The sequence below is a fragment of the Hoplias malabaricus genome, chromosome 8, assembly GCF_029633855.1.
Source record: "Hoplias malabaricus isolate fHopMal1 chromosome 8, fHopMal1.hap1, whole genome shotgun sequence".
NCBI lineage: Eukaryota > Metazoa > Chordata > Actinopteri > Characiformes > Erythrinidae > Hoplias > Hoplias malabaricus.
This window is the reverse complement of record NC_089807.1, coordinates 19,046,095-19,063,308: the sequence shown is the minus strand read 5'-3', so window position 1 is coordinate 19,063,308 and position 17,214 is coordinate 19,046,095. Positions and strand designations below refer to the sequence as shown.

General features: G+C 38.2%; 2 protein-coding genes across 5 annotated transcripts in view; both read left to right on the top strand.

Moving 5' to 3' along the window:
- The first annotated feature begins 1,138 nt into the window (after positions 1–1,138).
- c9orf72 (C9orf72-SMCR8 complex subunit) lies at positions 1,139–11,641 on the top strand. 2 transcript variants are annotated; one of them, XM_066679132.1, is made up of 11 exons: positions 1,139–1,295; positions 3,276–3,860; positions 4,489–4,584; positions 4,681–4,745; positions 5,094–5,369; positions 7,006–7,078; positions 7,199–7,315; positions 7,445–7,680; positions 8,631–8,688; positions 8,882–8,991; positions 11,313–11,641. In XM_066679132.1, the coding sequence occupies exons 2-11, from the start codon at positions 3,414–3,416 to the stop codon at positions 11,497–11,499; spliced, it is 1,665 nt and encodes a 554-aa protein (XP_066535229.1). In that variant the 5' UTR covers positions 1,139–1,295; positions 3,276–3,413; the 3' UTR covers positions 11,500–11,641. The 2 variants fall into 2 exon arrangements, with proteins under 2 accessions (XP_066535229.1, XP_066535230.1); XM_066679133.1 differs by lacking the exon at positions 5,094–5,369 and having other exon boundaries at positions 1,140–1,295; positions 11,313–11,639.
- A 2,913-nt stretch (positions 11,642–14,554) lies between these two features.
- Positions 14,555–17,214, top strand: part of kiaa1109 (KIAA1109 ortholog) — a 51,694-nt gene continuing 49,034 nt past the window's right edge. For all 3 annotated transcript variants that reach the window (XM_066678192.1, XM_066678191.1, XM_066678190.1), the window contains exon 1: positions 14,555–14,682. The gene's annotated coding sequence lies outside the window, so the exon portion shown is untranslated. The remainder of the gene's footprint in view (positions 14,683–17,214) is intronic.

Genomic DNA, 17,214 nt, shown 5'->3' with positions numbered 1-17,214 from the left:
ACCCAAATGCCTATACCTCTCTCTGTCTTGTTCCCTCTCACTGTCAGCCTGATGAGTCGCAGAGGAATCATCTGATGACTGAGGAGTCACTGCGCACAATAGGACCTGTTGCCCACCAACTCAAACATGCTGCTTCTAGACATCTTATGATCTGAGAGAACCTTACCTACAGAGACCCTGATTTATCACACCACCACAGCTAGTTTCATGTAAAAGAGTAAAGCACACAAATGCAGAACCAGCTTAAGACTTGGCAATGCTGGATGAAGATGTCTTTACATTCTAAGTGGGTAGGGAAGGGTAGGGGTGTTTGTAGGTTCCCAAAGAAGACATTTTGATATTGTAAGGACATTCGGTTCAGCTAACTATATATATTATTAAAAATACTGTTTTTTTTTTATGAAAAAGTAATTCATAACCATCCAAGCGAGGTGTGCGTGTGTGTGTGAGTGAAGGGGGAGAGAGAGAGAGAGAGAGAAAGAGAGAGAGATTTGTAGGGTCATTTGCTTGGTTTATATGAGAAACAAAAGACAGCTTCAAGATAGATAGATAGATAGATAGATAGATAGAAAGAAACTTTATTGATCCCCAGGGGAGCTTCAAGAACACAAGATTCATTATTTCCTTCTGGTTCCTGAGCTAGTTTGGGTTAAATGAGTTGGGCTAGGTGCAGGGCGGCAATATACAATGCAGTAGTATTTATCATCTACATTCCTTCATTCAGTCCCTGTAAATCCTTTGTCTTACCCACTTAGACACAGTGGAAACACAACAAATTCTTCATAGAGAGTGACCCAACGTGGGGTTTGAACCCACAATCCCAGAAACCTGGAGCTGAGTGACAGCGACCCTATCAGGTACCATCGGGCCGTCCACCCGAAAAATACCTCACTACTAAATGCAGGTTTAGACGGTGGTCTGTAAAGAGTACAAAGACGGGGTTGATAAATACAAATAGGAGAACAACTCCATCTAGTGTCAAATAGTGTAACTTACAGTGATACATCTATAGATAACAAAAGGAAGGGTTTACAACTGTACATATTGTAACCAGTCTTCCCATGAGTTTCTGCCTGGATGTCTGCACAGAAAGCGCTTATTATACCAAAGTACACTTTAGGAATTTGCAGCTAAATATTAAACTCAAGCAAAACCCTCTGACCCTTAGAGCTGCCTCAGGAGGGCAGTGTGATGTTGACAAAGCTCTCCAACATCGCCTGGCTCTTCTTCTCGAACCTCAACAGGAATAACTGAGGAAGAGGTGTTTTGTTCGTGTTTGGAGCATTTGATAACTGGTAAGAAACACTCGAGTCTGTTACTTATGGCAAATTCTACCAGTGGGACATTAATCTGTGTGACACAGAAGAGTGTGATAATGGAAGATAATAAATAGGTGATCCCTCCCTCAACACAGTAGCTGTCAGCGTTCAACTTCTTGTTTCATAGTTGTATTTAGCACCGAATAGTCCTGTTTCTAATAAACGTTTAGGTTAAATCTCACCCCCCCCCCCCCCGTAGTTTCAGTTGCGTTTAATGGCGGAAATGTTCATCAAAATCGAAAGGCGAGGAACTCGCTCACGTCTAACCTTAATATATATATACAAAGTCTGCCAAAATATTAAAATGGCATGCCTTTCATCAGCTACACGAACCATATGCTTTGTATTTTCTTCAATTACAGACTATAGTCCTTGCTGCCTACTTTATTAGCCCACATTCATCCTGTTCTTTAAAGCCACAGGAGAACCTAAATATTGAGTTTTTTTCTAATTAATTAATTGGGCTCCTCAATTCTTCTTATGGAAATAATCCCAAAGTCTAATAAATATCTGCTGTCAGTATTGCTCTGCTCTCGATATATAACGGACAGTTCTAAGATTGGTATGCTAAAGCTTATGTGAGTTTTATGCTAACCGCCCCCCAATATGAACTGACACTCCATACGAGTTCACAGTCTCTGCTATGGAGTGTGCCTCAAGTTAAAAGCAGCGTTCATGATTGTAATAAAAAAATCAGAATATGTCTCCTCACCATTTACTAGCTCTCATGTCTCTTTGCATGATTTTAACAGGTGCGGTCAGTAAATGGCTAAAAAAAAAAAACAGTGTCACAATCCAGTATGCTAGGCTTTGTGTCTCTGCTCACAGTAGTGAAAAGGCATCGGGAGTTTTTAGAAAACAGAGAGTACTACAAGTGTTGAAAAGCATGAACCGAGGATAATGTTCTATTCCTGCTCCATAGGTGGGTAACATTGACATATTTTGCTGTTTCTAATTACTTAATGTGGAAATATCTCCAAATTCAGGAAACAGCTAACTGCATGAAAGTAAACACAGAACCAATGTAAAATAAAATTTAAAAACTTAAGGTTCAAAGGAATTTTTTCCACCCCAAACATAGAGCTTTTGTATGTAAACAAACCAAAGAAAATTGCGGTTCACACAATTGTAAACAGTCCCTTTAACTGGAGAAAAAATTCTGGGACAAATTTTGGGACACCCTCTTTCTACAGAGCAATGCTTTTCAGCTTCATGGCACTGCATTTTAATTGTACGATCTCCAAAATGGAATAATAGCAGCAGAATATATCACAGTACAATAACTGTATTTAAAAACATGTGTTTTAATTCATACATGTATGTGCAATATGATTAAAATTTTTAAATAAATTGTTAAAATACAACAGAAGGCTTCACTATATGTGTAAAGGACACTTTTCAAACATTTCAAAATATAAGCCCTAGAAATATTGTTAATGGTTTAAAAAATGTTCTTCATTCTTATGTAAATGTAAATCTATCTTTTTGTATTTCTTTGTTTTTTGTTTCCATTTAGCAAAATATACCAATGATTCATTCATGTACCACTTTATCCTGGTCAGGTTTGCGGTTTATCTGGAGTTTATCCGTAATCTTTGGGTGCAAAACAGGAAAGAAAATGTGTACAGGGAACTGGTTAATTCTAGAGCATCATCTGCTCATCCAGTCACTCACAAACTGGTTATTTTCCTTGATGGACCACTGTTATTTCAGCCCTTCTCTTCAATAATATATGATAACGTTTCCTGGAGCTGTTGTATTTGACTAGAACAGTGCCAGCAAAACTGATCTGTATGCAGCTGGAGAAAAACAGTAATTGTAAGCTTTGAAGGAAAACTGACACCAACGTGACCTTTATTTCTGATGATTTACTTGTTGATTTATAAGATTGGCCTCCTCAATTATCACTGTGTTGGTGAGTTAGTCTTAATGTCTGACCTGTCCTTATTCACACAGGTTTCTCTATGGGGAACTAAAAAGATGCAGTAAACAAATCTATTTATCAGCGTGCCACCTGTGAATCTCACTCTTGCTGAAAGAGGGAGAGAGAGAGCTAGCAAAACACTGGAATATACACTGGGTGTGTGAGGCAACATGTCTGCTGCCTGCCCACCACAGTCTCCAGCTGTGGCTAAGACAGAGGTGCCAGTGGAAGGATGGTGTCCTCTACTAGCTGCCACTTTTGCTTATTGGGACAACATCCTAGGACCTCGCGTCCGGCACATCTGGGCCCCTAAAGGTCAGGGATCTTTATTGCTCAGTGATGGGGAGGTGACATTTCTGGCCAACCACACGCTGAATGGTGAGATTCTGCGAAGTGCTGAGAGCGGCGCTGTAGATGTCAAGTTCTTCGTCTTGTCTGAGAAAGGAGTAATCATCGTCTCGCTCATTTTTGATGGGGAACTGAAAGGTGATAAAAATACCTGCGCCCTGTCCATCATTCTGCCCCAGTCAGAACTGAATTTCTACCTGCCCCTTCACAGTGTGTGTGTGGAGAGGCTCAAGCATATTGTCCGAAAAGGACGCATCTGCATGCAGAAGGTCTGTAGCCTCAAACATTCCCTCACATTACACTTATTTATATCTGGTGTAGTCTGATTTAAAAGACACTTTAAATTGCAAACACTAGTTTTATTATATATATGCTGGCTGTTGGAGTTTTAAAATGTTACTTACGTGTTTGCCCCTTGTGATCAATTAACCCACAAAGAGGCTTTGAAGAATAACAGAACTTTGACAAGAGGACTGAGCTCATCCTTAATTGTATGACTGCAATGGTATAGGGGTGTACACATTTTGGATTCTTGTGAACACTGACTGACAATCATTACTCAACAATTAGTTGTTAACAAACAAGACTAAATTTGCTTTCAGCATGGCATGTCACAGAAAGCTCAACTGATATCTGTTTTTCAAATATGGCACATTTTTTTGTAAGTGATAGTGTTTCATATATTGTTAATCATTTACATCCCTAATACACATGTAACATTATTCTGCAACTGTAATAGTAGTGTGACCACTAAGTTACAGGCATAGTATTTAACAACGACAGCCTGCAATGTTCTAAAAGTCCACTGCCTATGATAATGTGTACAGGGATTTAAAATCTATTAATTTGTGATTTTTCTGATCTTGTGTGTGTTTATGGATGCTGTTTATATTGTAGGGATACAGCATTATTTCTATGTTAACATCTGAGATTGTTCCCATCATGGAGCTGTTGTCGTCTATGAAGACACACAGTGTACCAGACGAGGTTGATGTGAGTCTTCCTTCTTTCATTAACTGATCACCTTTTATTGTTTTTCTTACAACAAACCGAATATAAAATTCCACCTATATTTTTAATTTGTCATAGATCAAAGACACTTTACTGAATGATGATGACATCGGGGACAGCTGTCATGAGGACTTCCTGCACAAGTAAGTGTTAAGCAAATGCTGTGAGATATTAAATAAGAAACTAAAGATATAATTTTGTTTGTAAATTATTTATGTTGTTTCAAGTAATATGTACAATTATAAATACAATCCTAAAAGTAAAATCATCTATACAATCAACTAATGCTGCAGATAATGGTTCTAGGTAGTGACACTTTATGTGAGTATATAAACCATCAGCTCTGTTCATTAGTACTGTTGAAATCATTGTGAAAACTGAACCATTAGGATAAACACAATATTTTGGTGAAAATTGCATTGCGCTGTGTGTGACTGTGGGTTTCAAGAAATCCATCCTACATTCATTCATTATCTGTAACCCTTATCCAGTTCAGGGTCGCGGTGGGTCCAGAGCCTACCTGGAATCATTGGGCGCAAGGCAGGAATACACCCTGGAGGGGGCGCCAGTCCTTCACAGGGCAACAAAGAAACACATTCACTCACACCTACGGACACTTTTGAGTCGCCAATCCACCTACCAATGCGTGTTTTTGGACTGTGGGAGGAAACCGGAGCATCTGGAGGAAACCCACGCAGACACGGGGAGAACACACCAACTCCTCACAGACAGTCACCCAGAGCGGGAATCGAACCCACAACCTTCAGGTCCCTGGAGCTGTGTGACACTACCTGCTGCGCCACCGTGCCGCCTATCCATCCTACAGCCCACTGAAATTATTTATGTTGATGTGATATCTTTATATAGAAAAACATTGCTTTCACTTTCCCACTTACTCCCCCCGACCTCTGCTGTTCTCTCATTCTTGCTCACTCTCTCATTCAGTCCTCCATAAAACACCAGCACGATTCTGATCCCACACAGGCTAGGGCTGTCGCAATAAACGCAATACGATAATACCATAAATACATTTTAAAAATATATAAATAAAAAAAGGGTAAAGAGGTAAGTTATTTTACCCAACTGTTGGCATCTGAACTGCGGCTGAACGGCTGAGGGTCAGTCTTTGTTTTATAAAATAGACTCAATGTCAGCAAACCTAGTCACAAAACCAAAGGCAACGTTGACAGTGTGAGAGCATTCCAGCTTTCAACCCAATGAAAAGGGAGAGCCAGGCAATTCAGTTGAGACAATATGCAAAATCTGTGCCAGAAAGGTTGTTGTGAAATGGTAAATCTGAATTTAAGATCTCATCTAGGTTCCTGTAATAATGTAATGAAGCCCACCTGCCTCCCTCAACACAGAGTCATGAAGCAGCCTCAAAAGGAACGGTTCATGCCAGTTAATATTGCATATTGCAGTGTTGAGCCATGATAAAACACCACACAGGAAATTCTTTCACCGTGACAGCCCTACTCACACCCCATGCGCACATGCTGGATCACTCTCTCACCTCATGATTTACAGATTAAAAACTGTAAACCATAAGTCACAATGAATTATTTCAGTTGCAATTCTAATATAAAATATCCCTGTGATTGTGTCCCCGAGGCACAAAAACGGCCTTCCTCAGTGTGGCCGGCTCATTGAGAGTGGCTCAGTTTCTGTGGCCCAACACATTAGTTAATAAAGTACATGGGCAACACAACGAACATGCATTGCCACCTTGTTCGTCATCATCCTGAACAGATTTTTGAGAACACATTTAACATTACCATAGTGAATGTGTGTCACACAAGCAAGCTAATGTATACCATTAGTTGCACATTGGTTGTCAAATTCTGTGAAACTTACACCAATATATACATAATTCCTAGTATTTGATGTATTTTATTCTCTAATTACACAGATGATTTGATGCATCTGTCTTGCAATATATCAAGTATCACAGAATCACAGTATTGTGATATCATCGTTATCGTGGGCAATGTATAATGATAATATTGTATCGTGAGATGCCCTATGATTTTTTTTATTATTAGAATATTTATTTATTTTTAATATTTTTTTCTGTATTACTTATAAGAAAGGTGTCGGAAAAAATGTTTGTTTTAGTAGCAATATTACATTGAAAACGTCGTATCAGTATCAAATATTGTCAAACAATATTGACCTTGGCTTTGATTTTGTGATGTTGGCAATAATTTTTAATTTTTCAAGTAAAGATTTTTTTTATTCAGGGAATCAAAAAGGTAATTGCTAGATCCTACAGATGTACAGAAATTAAGAATGATTACATAGAAAAATAAAAACTATAAATTTCATACCTGTACCAAGAACCTATTGAACGCCCCTCATAGAAGCAGTCTCCAAATGTATTGCTTTATTTCCATTTTGTTTCAGAGCCATCAGCTCTCATCTTCAGACCTGTGGCTGCTCTATTGTTGTTGGCAGCAATCCAGAAAAAGTAAACAAGGTTTGGACAAAAACACTTGCTCAGCATTACTGCCTCACTCTCATTAAAATTGTTTGATATGTTAATTATGGTTCAGTGACATAAGCTGGGTCACTGGTGGGGTTTAATTTTCCTTTACAGATCGTCCTCACGCTTTGCCTCTTCCTCACTCCCACTGAGAGGAAGTGCTCTCGACTGTGCCAAGCTGATGGTTCCTTTAAATATGACACTGGCTTGTTCGTCCAGGGCCTGCTCAAGGTACGCTGTCTATACACCAACAAACTCTGTTTTTTTTTTTGTACTTTGATTGTATGGTGATGAGAGAACTCTTTTAGAGAGTGCAAATGAGTTTCTGAGTTCTCCCCCTCCTCCCCCCCCCCCACATAGGACTCTACGGGGAGCTTTGTTTTGCCCTACCGGCAGGTCCTGTACTCTCCCTATCCGACTACCCACATAGATGTGGATATTAACACAGTGAAGCAGATGCCTCCATGCCATGAGCACATGTACCACCAGCGCCGCTACATGAGAGCTGAACTCGGTGCACTCTGGAGGGCTGCCAGCGAAGACGACATTAGCCCAGACAACCTCATCAATGCACAGGAATCCTTCACTCCTGATCTGTATGATATTTCATACATGCTGCTGCCATTATATACATACGTTTTTTCCTTACTGCCTTGAGAGGTTAGAGGAACTAGTAGAGCTGATAAAAAGTGGAAATAATAAGAAGTAACTACTGATTAGTAGAAGCCAGTATTTTTCTGTAATTACTTTATGATGGTTGTATTAATCAAGAGCAGCAAGAGAACTATATTTATCATCACAACAACCTGCCAAGATACTGCACTGTCTAATGATGTTAAAAAAATATGACTGGCTGACACCCATGAAAAAAAGAAATTGCACCAAGACATTGGTTTTGTAGACACCCTCATGCTATACACAAAAACCCACGCAAAGACCTTATACAGCTGCTCTTTACTCTTTTAATGTATGACTAATACTGTGGCTTAGAATCTTACAGTTGCTAAGGCACTCATTTGGCTTGGCCTACATATCAGAGTGCCATGATTCAGTTGCATTTTGATTAAAATAAAATGCATGGGCAGTTTAATATTTCATGGAATATGCATTTGTATTGGTGATTTACTGATGTTATTCTTACACAAAATGTTATATTCAGCTTATTAGGTGCTAACAGATATAAAACATTTGCACTGACCACTCCGACCAGAAACCAACAATATATTGTAACCAAAATTAGAAATATGTCTTCAGAAGTAAAGAAACACATTTGTTGTATAAAATATAGTTCCAAACCAGCGAGTTGTTGCATTGAACATTGACATATTGTTTAAAACAGTATAAATATATATATATAAATAAATATATATGTGCGCATATAACCACAAACAGGTCTGCCGCCTGAAGCTTCTACACAATAGGGTTCATTTTAAATTAACTGAAAAGTAATTATATTGTTAATTGTGGCTATTTGCAGGTGTGTGAAAATTCAGTATGTCTGGTTTATTTTTGTGAATATACAGTAATTGGACACTTTTTTGTCTAGGAATATATTTCAGGATGTTATGCACAAGGACACACTGGTAAAGTCTTTCATAGATGAGGTAAGAGCTGTTCTTTATCTCGGGCAATTCCTTTTTTTTTTTGGATACAATAATAATACCATGAATTGTAGGCTGGCACTTTAAGTAGACTCTCAGACCAAAGAGTATATGAGAGGTTCTATAGTGTTAAAAATGTAACACCACACTTGCTTCATGAGCACTTTTACATGTGTGTGTGTGTGTGTGTGTTTAGGTTTTCCTCCTGAAGCCAGGCCTATCTTTGCGGAGTGTATTCTTGTCCCACTTTCTCCTCCTCCTGCACAGGAAGGCTCTGACACTTCTTCGATACATTGAGGATGAGACGTATGTGTCATAAATATTTAAATATCTACACAACATGTACCAGATCAAATTATCTGTCATCTTTTACAAGTGTGTGCATATATATTGTGTGTCTGTGTGTGTGGACATAGGATTTTCATAAGGCTCATAGAGCTGGTTTCCCAGACAGGGATTAAGCATGGTCCTGGACTATACCCTCCTTTCAATGGAAAAAAAAATGCTGTGTAGTCCAGGACCTTAATCCCTAACTGGGAATCATCCCATAGTGTTTTATAAAAGAGAGGTTAAAGAGAACCTCTACAATTGTGTTTTTTACTAATATACAGACTAATATACAGGGGCTTTGTAAATGTAGTACATCAGTTTCAACACAAACAGACTGGAGAGTTAGCAAATGGCAAGCAAACATCTGAATTTTATATAAAGTGTTTTTAATTTCAATCTTGTAATACCTGCTTATTAGTAGGATATAGGGTAGACTCAAGTGTGCGCTAAATCTAAGTATCATTTATAGGATGATGATGCATAAACCAATGCAGAGTTAGATTACATATACTGGGACATTGGAAAGTTAGTTTTTTTTTATACCATATAAGAGAGAATTTGTACCTGGTGTAAGAAGTCCCCACAGTGAGCCTTGCATTAATTTGTTATTCAAGTTTTACAAAATTTATATTTTCTACATTTTCAAACATTTCTAACTTTACATTATTCCAAACCTACAATTAATTGAGTGCTTAAAATGATTTTTAAATTATTATTATTGATCTAAATATAGCAGTTTTAAATAAACCTGAAACCGCTAAGTTTGTCTTAAACATTTAATTATTTTTTAAATTGTGTGCTTATATACAGTACTGTGCAGAAGTCTTAGGCACCTAAGATAATTATTATATTTAAACTATCCATCCATCCATTATCTGTAACCGCTTATCCAATATGGGTCGCGGGGGGTCCAGAGCCTACCTGGAATCATCGGGCGCAAGGCGGGAATACACCCTGGAGGGGACGCCAGTCCTTCACAGGGCAACACAGACACACACACATTCACTCACACCTACGGACATTTTCGAGTCGCCAATCCACCTGCAATGTGTGTTTTTGGACTGTGGGAGGAAACCGGAGCACCCGGAGGAAACCCACGCGGACACGGGGAGAACACACCAACTCCTCACAGACAGTCACCCGGAGCTGGAATCGAACCCACAACCTCCAGGCCCCTTATATAACAGTAAATACAAAAAAATAAAAAATAAAATAAAACATATAAGAAATATAAGGTACATTTTTTCCCTATAAAGTAGTAGGTGTGAGTGAGTTTAAAGAACAATATTTTGTTCAAATTCTCCTTAATTGCCTGAATTTGTTAAATCAAAAGCACTCATTATTTAATATGGACTGCCGCAAGGAGAGATTTGGAAAAACGACACATTCACACACACACAAAATCACACATAGTGCTATAATGTTATTTGGCTTTATTCAAATTTTGGTAGTTATTTGTTGCTTGTTTGTTTGTTTGTTTTATATATATATATATACACACACACACACACACACACACACACACACAAACTGTTGGGGCAAATGTTAGAGACTGAATAGGTATAATTTTTATATTTTCAAATGAAAAAGCCATGGCAAGTGTTTCACTCTTTACAGCTATGCTATACTCATATTTGCAAAAACTTGTACAATTGAATTAAAATTCATAGATCAGTTTCACCTGAACTCCCAGGGGAATTTATCCCAGAAATGCAGTGATCCACATGAAATGTCACAATTAATTAGACCATAGGCATTCAGTAAATGTTTCCAGATTAGATTTGACTTCATTATTTGATCAGATAAGTAAATAAAGTGGTGCGGGTGGCAACATCTCACACTTGGGAGCTACTTTCCTACATACTGAGTAGGCATCGCTGCACCTCTTAATCAAGCTAAATTACTGTATGCTGGCAGGTGGCAGATATGAAGATGGTGATTACGTGGGGTGGACTCCTCTGAGAGGAGGTGTAAATGGCAATGACATATTAATTTCTAAGTTCCAGGATTTTCAAGTGCAAATTTGAGAATGTGGTAGCAATGCAACATGGGAACTCAAACGAGGGAAGGAACGGCATACAAATATAAAAATGGTAGAGAATTTAGTCAGAGTGGAATTAGAATTTCTAGTGGCCGCCAATATTAAGATCACATGCTGTACTCCCACAGGGCATAAAGCATACAACTCTTGATGATATTGATCACAGTGCTGTTATTGATTTAGTGTCAGACAGGACAGAAATTAATTCTTAACTAACAGTGCATTGATCAGAGTGTTGTTGATAATCTTGTTGTAGTCAGAAGGGGAGGAAGCCATTCCGATCACTGCGTAATCTGAAGACTGACCTGGACTTGACTGTGGAAGGTGACTTGAATATCGTCATGGCCATGGCAGAAAAGCTGCGGGCAGGTCTTCATTCCTTTGTGTTTGGGAAGCCATTCTACACCAGTGTGCAGGAGCGGGACCTCCTCATGAATTTCTGAGCATTCACTTTTAAACCCTAACAAAGTACGTATACTGCTAACAGTGTGATTATCATGTAGATTTGTGTGCTGTCAGTGTGATTTTGAGTACTGAATGTCTCAATATAAAACTGTGCAATACAAAGCCACTATTGTAAATGTTTTTTTTTTAATTGCGAGGATTGTAAAGCTGCTGTACATTTAACCCATGAAGGTACCTGATCGTGATGCCAACAAATTTGTTATATTTTTAGAGGTAATACTTAAAATTACTTTTTATTTATATTTATATATTTTTAGAGGTAATACTTAAAGTGAACAGTAAAAAAAATCATCGTTAATTGGTGGACAGTAACGGAGTAAATGTAATTCGTTGTTCCTTTTGGTTTATGTGTGGATAAAACAGTAAGGTGTCTGAACAAATCTCCCTGTTCCAGCTCTCCACGTGACACAGTGGCTTGGCACCGTTGCTAGGAGACAAAGAACAGTCGCTGCACTAAAACAAGTCAAAGTGTTTCTCCACCTAAAATCTAGAACATTAATGGCAGACATTGTTTTTTTTAACTGTGTGTGAATTTGAGACTGTAAGTAATCACTTTCAGTTCTTAGAACCGTTCAGTAATTACTATTAATTCATAAACACAGTTTACAGATCTTTAGATGTCACAATTCACTCACCGAGGGTGAGAGTCAGTTGGAGATTTATTACGCACATTACGTGAATGGGTCAAAACCAGTAGGTCCAAACCCAAAAAAGCAGCACGGAGAGATTAACAAGTCCAAAAAACAAACGAGTATCAGGTAAAAAGCCAGAATAACAAAACGGTAGCCTGTTTAAGGATCAGGTGTCTCAGAACTAAAGAATTAGCTCAAAATATATTCTACAACTATGTAGACAAAATAAAGAGCTTAAAAACACTGTGTAATATTTTTAACCTTAAAATTAAAGTTACAAAATTATTGTGCTTCTCTGACCTGTAATAGAGATGCTGCTGTTGCTACTCTCAGCTCAGAAACTCTATATAACTTTTGGAGGAAGGTAGGAAACCACCCCTTCCCTTCCCCTCCCTACGAATTTCAGTAGAGTGCTGTAAAAGTTAAATGTACTAGGAGGAGCCCCAGGACCAGAAAAATACCCAAATCTTGCCTAGTGTTCCTAAATTATTACAAATATGTTTTGTTAGTGTCCTATGACATTGTGAAAGTTTATATTTGTGAGTCTGTGCTCTGCAATTACACCACCAAATTTAATCTTCTTCAACCGTATGTAGTACACAGTGTAGTGTTACTAGTTTTACGAATCTTTAAAGTGCACGATTTAGTGAGTGTAGTGTAAAGGGCTTAATATTTCTGGACTTGTTGACTTGAGCAACTTGAAACATGTTTGTCCAACTGCAGAGCAATCACAGTAGTTGTGGTCTGCCTAGACATGACAAGTTACATTTCTGCATTCTGTTTGTTTGGAGGGGCAGCACCATGGGTGTATGTAATAGTTACAAAAATTAAAATAGGACATTAGAGCCATAATACACCATGGTATTTTTCCGCTTGATACGTAAGTACATTTGAAGGTAAATACTTTTGTACTTTTTAAATTAAGTGGAGATCTACAATGATGACTTCTACTTTTACTGGGGTAAAATTTTACCTTGAGTATCTGTACATAGAGTACGTGGTTTGTGTACTTTGTACATCACTGATGGAGGGGGCACCAGTCCTTCACAGGGCGACACACACTCACACCTATGAGTAGCCTATCCACCTACCACCTACCAGTTTTTGGACTGTAGGAGGAAACCCATGCAGTCCTGGGGAGAACACACCAAACTCCTCACAGACATCTGGAGCGGGCCTCGAACCCACAACCCCAGGCCACAGTGCCGCCCTATACAGGAAGATACACAGGACAATACACACATCTTGACTGGAAAGCAAGACCTATTTTTTATTTTTGCAAATGGGGCCATTGGAGGTATAAAAAACATCAGGAATTTGTTTTAATTAAAAGTAAAATATTTTTACGTTTGTCCCACTGCATGCAGCTGCAGTCCTAATTTACGCATGCCTAAAAAGAGCAAAGTGCACAAATACCCTCTATGTGTACACTTTACATATATCATGTGATAATGCACGAGTTTGTCCCAGAAACACTCTTAGGGTATTTTTACATTTCTTTTTAAATTAACCAATCTCAGTATTATTAAAATGCACTAGAAAAGAAACCATCTGCAAATGACCTTAATGCCTTTTGTGTTCACATTGTATGCAAACTATAAAAAGAACGAAGTTCGTTTTCTAGTCCTCTTTAGTTCTGATGAGATCTTAGACATCTTGTTTACACCACATATATCATTTAAACCTCATACCCCAGCATCAATTTAATCAGGATGACTCCTGAATGCAGCAGCACTGTGGCAATACTTTTTTTGTACAAAACAAAGAAGAAAAAAATTATACTGCACACATTTCTTCCAAAGACATTTTGCCAGTGAGAGCAGGCAAACCACAGGGACTACAGGTTTATAGAGTAGTATTGAAAATCTCTCCTTTTATTCACCCTGGCCAGGCAGGCGTACGGGAGCCAAGAATCTTGCCCTCTGTGATACAAATTTCATTTTAGAAAAGACAAACAATTCGACCGGGGAGGGCGGCCCTGGCGCCCTAGCGCCCTCTATTGACCAGCCGCCCCTGGTGGTAGGTCATGCTCAACATGAAGGCTTAAAGCATGAGAATTTAATTCACATTTTATCATTAAAATATAATTCATTATCAATATAAAATTATCATTCACATTATCATTTATATTAATAGCGTCTGTTCCATGGAGAAACGAGCGGACTAGGGCTAGTTATACCGCTAGAAATACCGTTTTCTATGTGCTGTAGATATATTTTTATCAACATTTTAACCTATTAATTTGAAAGAAGAAATGTCGGTTTTGAGGACACTTGACAAGTCAGAAAGGTATTTTGCCTTTCCTCGGTGAAGGACCCCCCTCACGAGCTCAACCACCCATTGGTTATTTTTCTCACGTGACCAAAATAGAAGAAACCAGGAACAGCGCGATGGCGTTTCTGTAAACACTCCAGAGAGGGGCTCTGGGATTGGGGATGAGGGTGCTGTCAACGCAAAGTAGACAAGAAAAGCACATTTTAAATATGATCATAGCGACGTGACATGTAGTTCTGCAGTCTTTACGCAGAGGTAAGTTTGTTTTAATGCGGTTTTGTTTGGACTGGATTACCAAAGAGTGTGAGCTCAGGCCTCATCTCAGTAATTAGGTTCCGTTAGCGGTTAGCTGTATATTAGGACTCTTTAGCTCAAATTCTATACATTAGAATTCTGCACATATTTGTTTCGAGCCGATAGTTGTGTATTAGTTCTGTTTTAAGCCTGTTTTTAAGGAGTCTTCAAATAACTTTTGAGTTTCTGTTTGTATTAGGATTGTAGCTGACGTTACATCTCTGTTTCTAGCAGTTAGCTCTATATTACGAATCTAGCTACATACCTCATTGTAGCTGTTACTACATTGCATTCGATCTATAGAAACTCATTAGATTAAATAAGTTTATTGTGACTCTATACATATGTTTCTAGCTGTTAGCTGCGGTAAATGGACTCAGTACTTCTTTTACTAAGACCAAGCCAGCTTCTACTTGGAAAAGCTCGAGTCAAAATAATCTCCTCACGGTTTTGGAAGAACTGCATTTTTTTAAACGGTGTGCGGTAAAGCCGTGTAGGTAAACTGATTTCAAAAGGAAAGCCACAAGTCCCGGGCAGGCAATGAATGTGACTTCACATTCAAATTGTATATACTAAAACCCCCGGCTCCTTTAATACATAAATGTGTAAACAAACAAAGAAATACATTTATTTATTTATTTATTTTTTACAAATGAATAAACATTATGCATGTGCATATGTGTGTGTTTATAGAAAAAACAAGGCTTTGTAAATAAAAGCTAATTCATTGGATTTGATGATGATATCAGGACATTCTGGTGTGTCATTTCAAAATAAAGGCCATGTAAATGTTATTAAAAAGGAATGCTTAATTTTTAAAGACCCATTTCACAGAAAAACGATGTGTCAATCATTTAATATCAAGGCATTCTTGTGTGTCATTTCAAAATACAGGTGTTACCACATCTTTGTAACTGTAATTCAAATTTAATTAATTCATTCATTCATTCATTCATTATCTGTAAGCTTATCCAGTTCAGGGTCACGGTGGGTCCAGAGCCTACCTGGATTCATTGGGCGCAAGGCGGAAATACACCCTGGAGTGTGCCAGTCCTTCGCAGGGCAACACACATTCATTCACACACTCACACCTACGCATTTTGAGTCGCCAGTCCACCTACCAACGTGTGTTTTTGAACTGTGAGTGGAAACCGGAGCACCCGGAGGAAATCCACGCAGACACGGAGAACACACCACACTCCTCACAGACAGTCACCCGGAGGAAACCCATGCAGACACAGGGAGAACACACAAACTCCTCACAGTCAGTCACCCGGAGTGGGACTAGAACTCACAACCTCCAGGTCCCTGGAGCCATGTGAATGCGACACTACCTGCTGCACCACCGTGCTGCCTAATTCAAATAGATTTATTTAGATAAATAGTAAATGTATTTCTTTTAACTTTTCACAGACCAATTTCACTGCAGAATGTTAGAACCCCACCTGAATATGTCACTCACTTCGCGTGTGTCATGTCAGAATGGTAGCTCTTTAAATGATCTTATTTCAGGTAAATTTGCTCTATATTTAGACTATATTTATTAAACAGGAAGTCCTTTTGAAACCACTGTAACATGTCACTCAATTAGTATCAGTTTTTTCTGGTTTGTCATTTCAATGATAACATTTTAATTAAATTTGCTCTATGTTCACAATTTCATTAAAAGGAATCCTCCAATTTGCACACACCAGTTTCCCTTCTTAATGATAGTACATCAACGCACGCATCAGTCGTTTAATGCTATAAGATTCTGATGTGTAAAACCTGGTCATCAGTTCAGTACATCATAATTAGTTTATTGCAATGATTTATTTGCTCTCAGTGAGCTCAATTATGCATATGCAGCAAGTACAGTATGCTTCTGTCAGGGTTCTGACTTGAAGGTGAACAATCACATTACACCTGCACTCCAGTCATTACACCGGTTACCTATTTAGAACAATTTTAAGGTTTCTGTAATGTTTTTAAAATGTCTTTATGTCCATCTTCCTCTTTATAAATACAGAGCTTAATGAAATGATTGTACACTCTTAAAAACAAGAGGTTCTTTGAGTGATGGCATAGAAGAACCGCTTTTGATTCCATGAAGATCAATGTTTGTTTAAGAGAAGTGTGAGTAAGAAAAGGTTTAAAAATGCATCACTCTATCTTAACTTTTTTTTTTTTAAACTCATTTAAAAGTATTAGCAAAAATGGTTTGTTACTGTAACGTTTAAAATACACAGTTCTTCCAAAGCGGGGGTCACTAGTATGACTGAGCTTTTCCAAATGGAGGCTGCCTTGACTGCAATTTACTTTTGTGTGTTAATTCTCTGTATTAATACTAGACATTTCTGTTAGCTGTGTATTATTAGCCTTGTATTTATGCTTCATAGAGCTCCGTCACTCCAGGTAGTACAGTTCCACTGCTGTATGTTTCAGTACTAGGACGTTACGTCTGTTAAAACTTCTCCAGCTGTTGCTTGGCATTAGTCATATTCATATATGTGT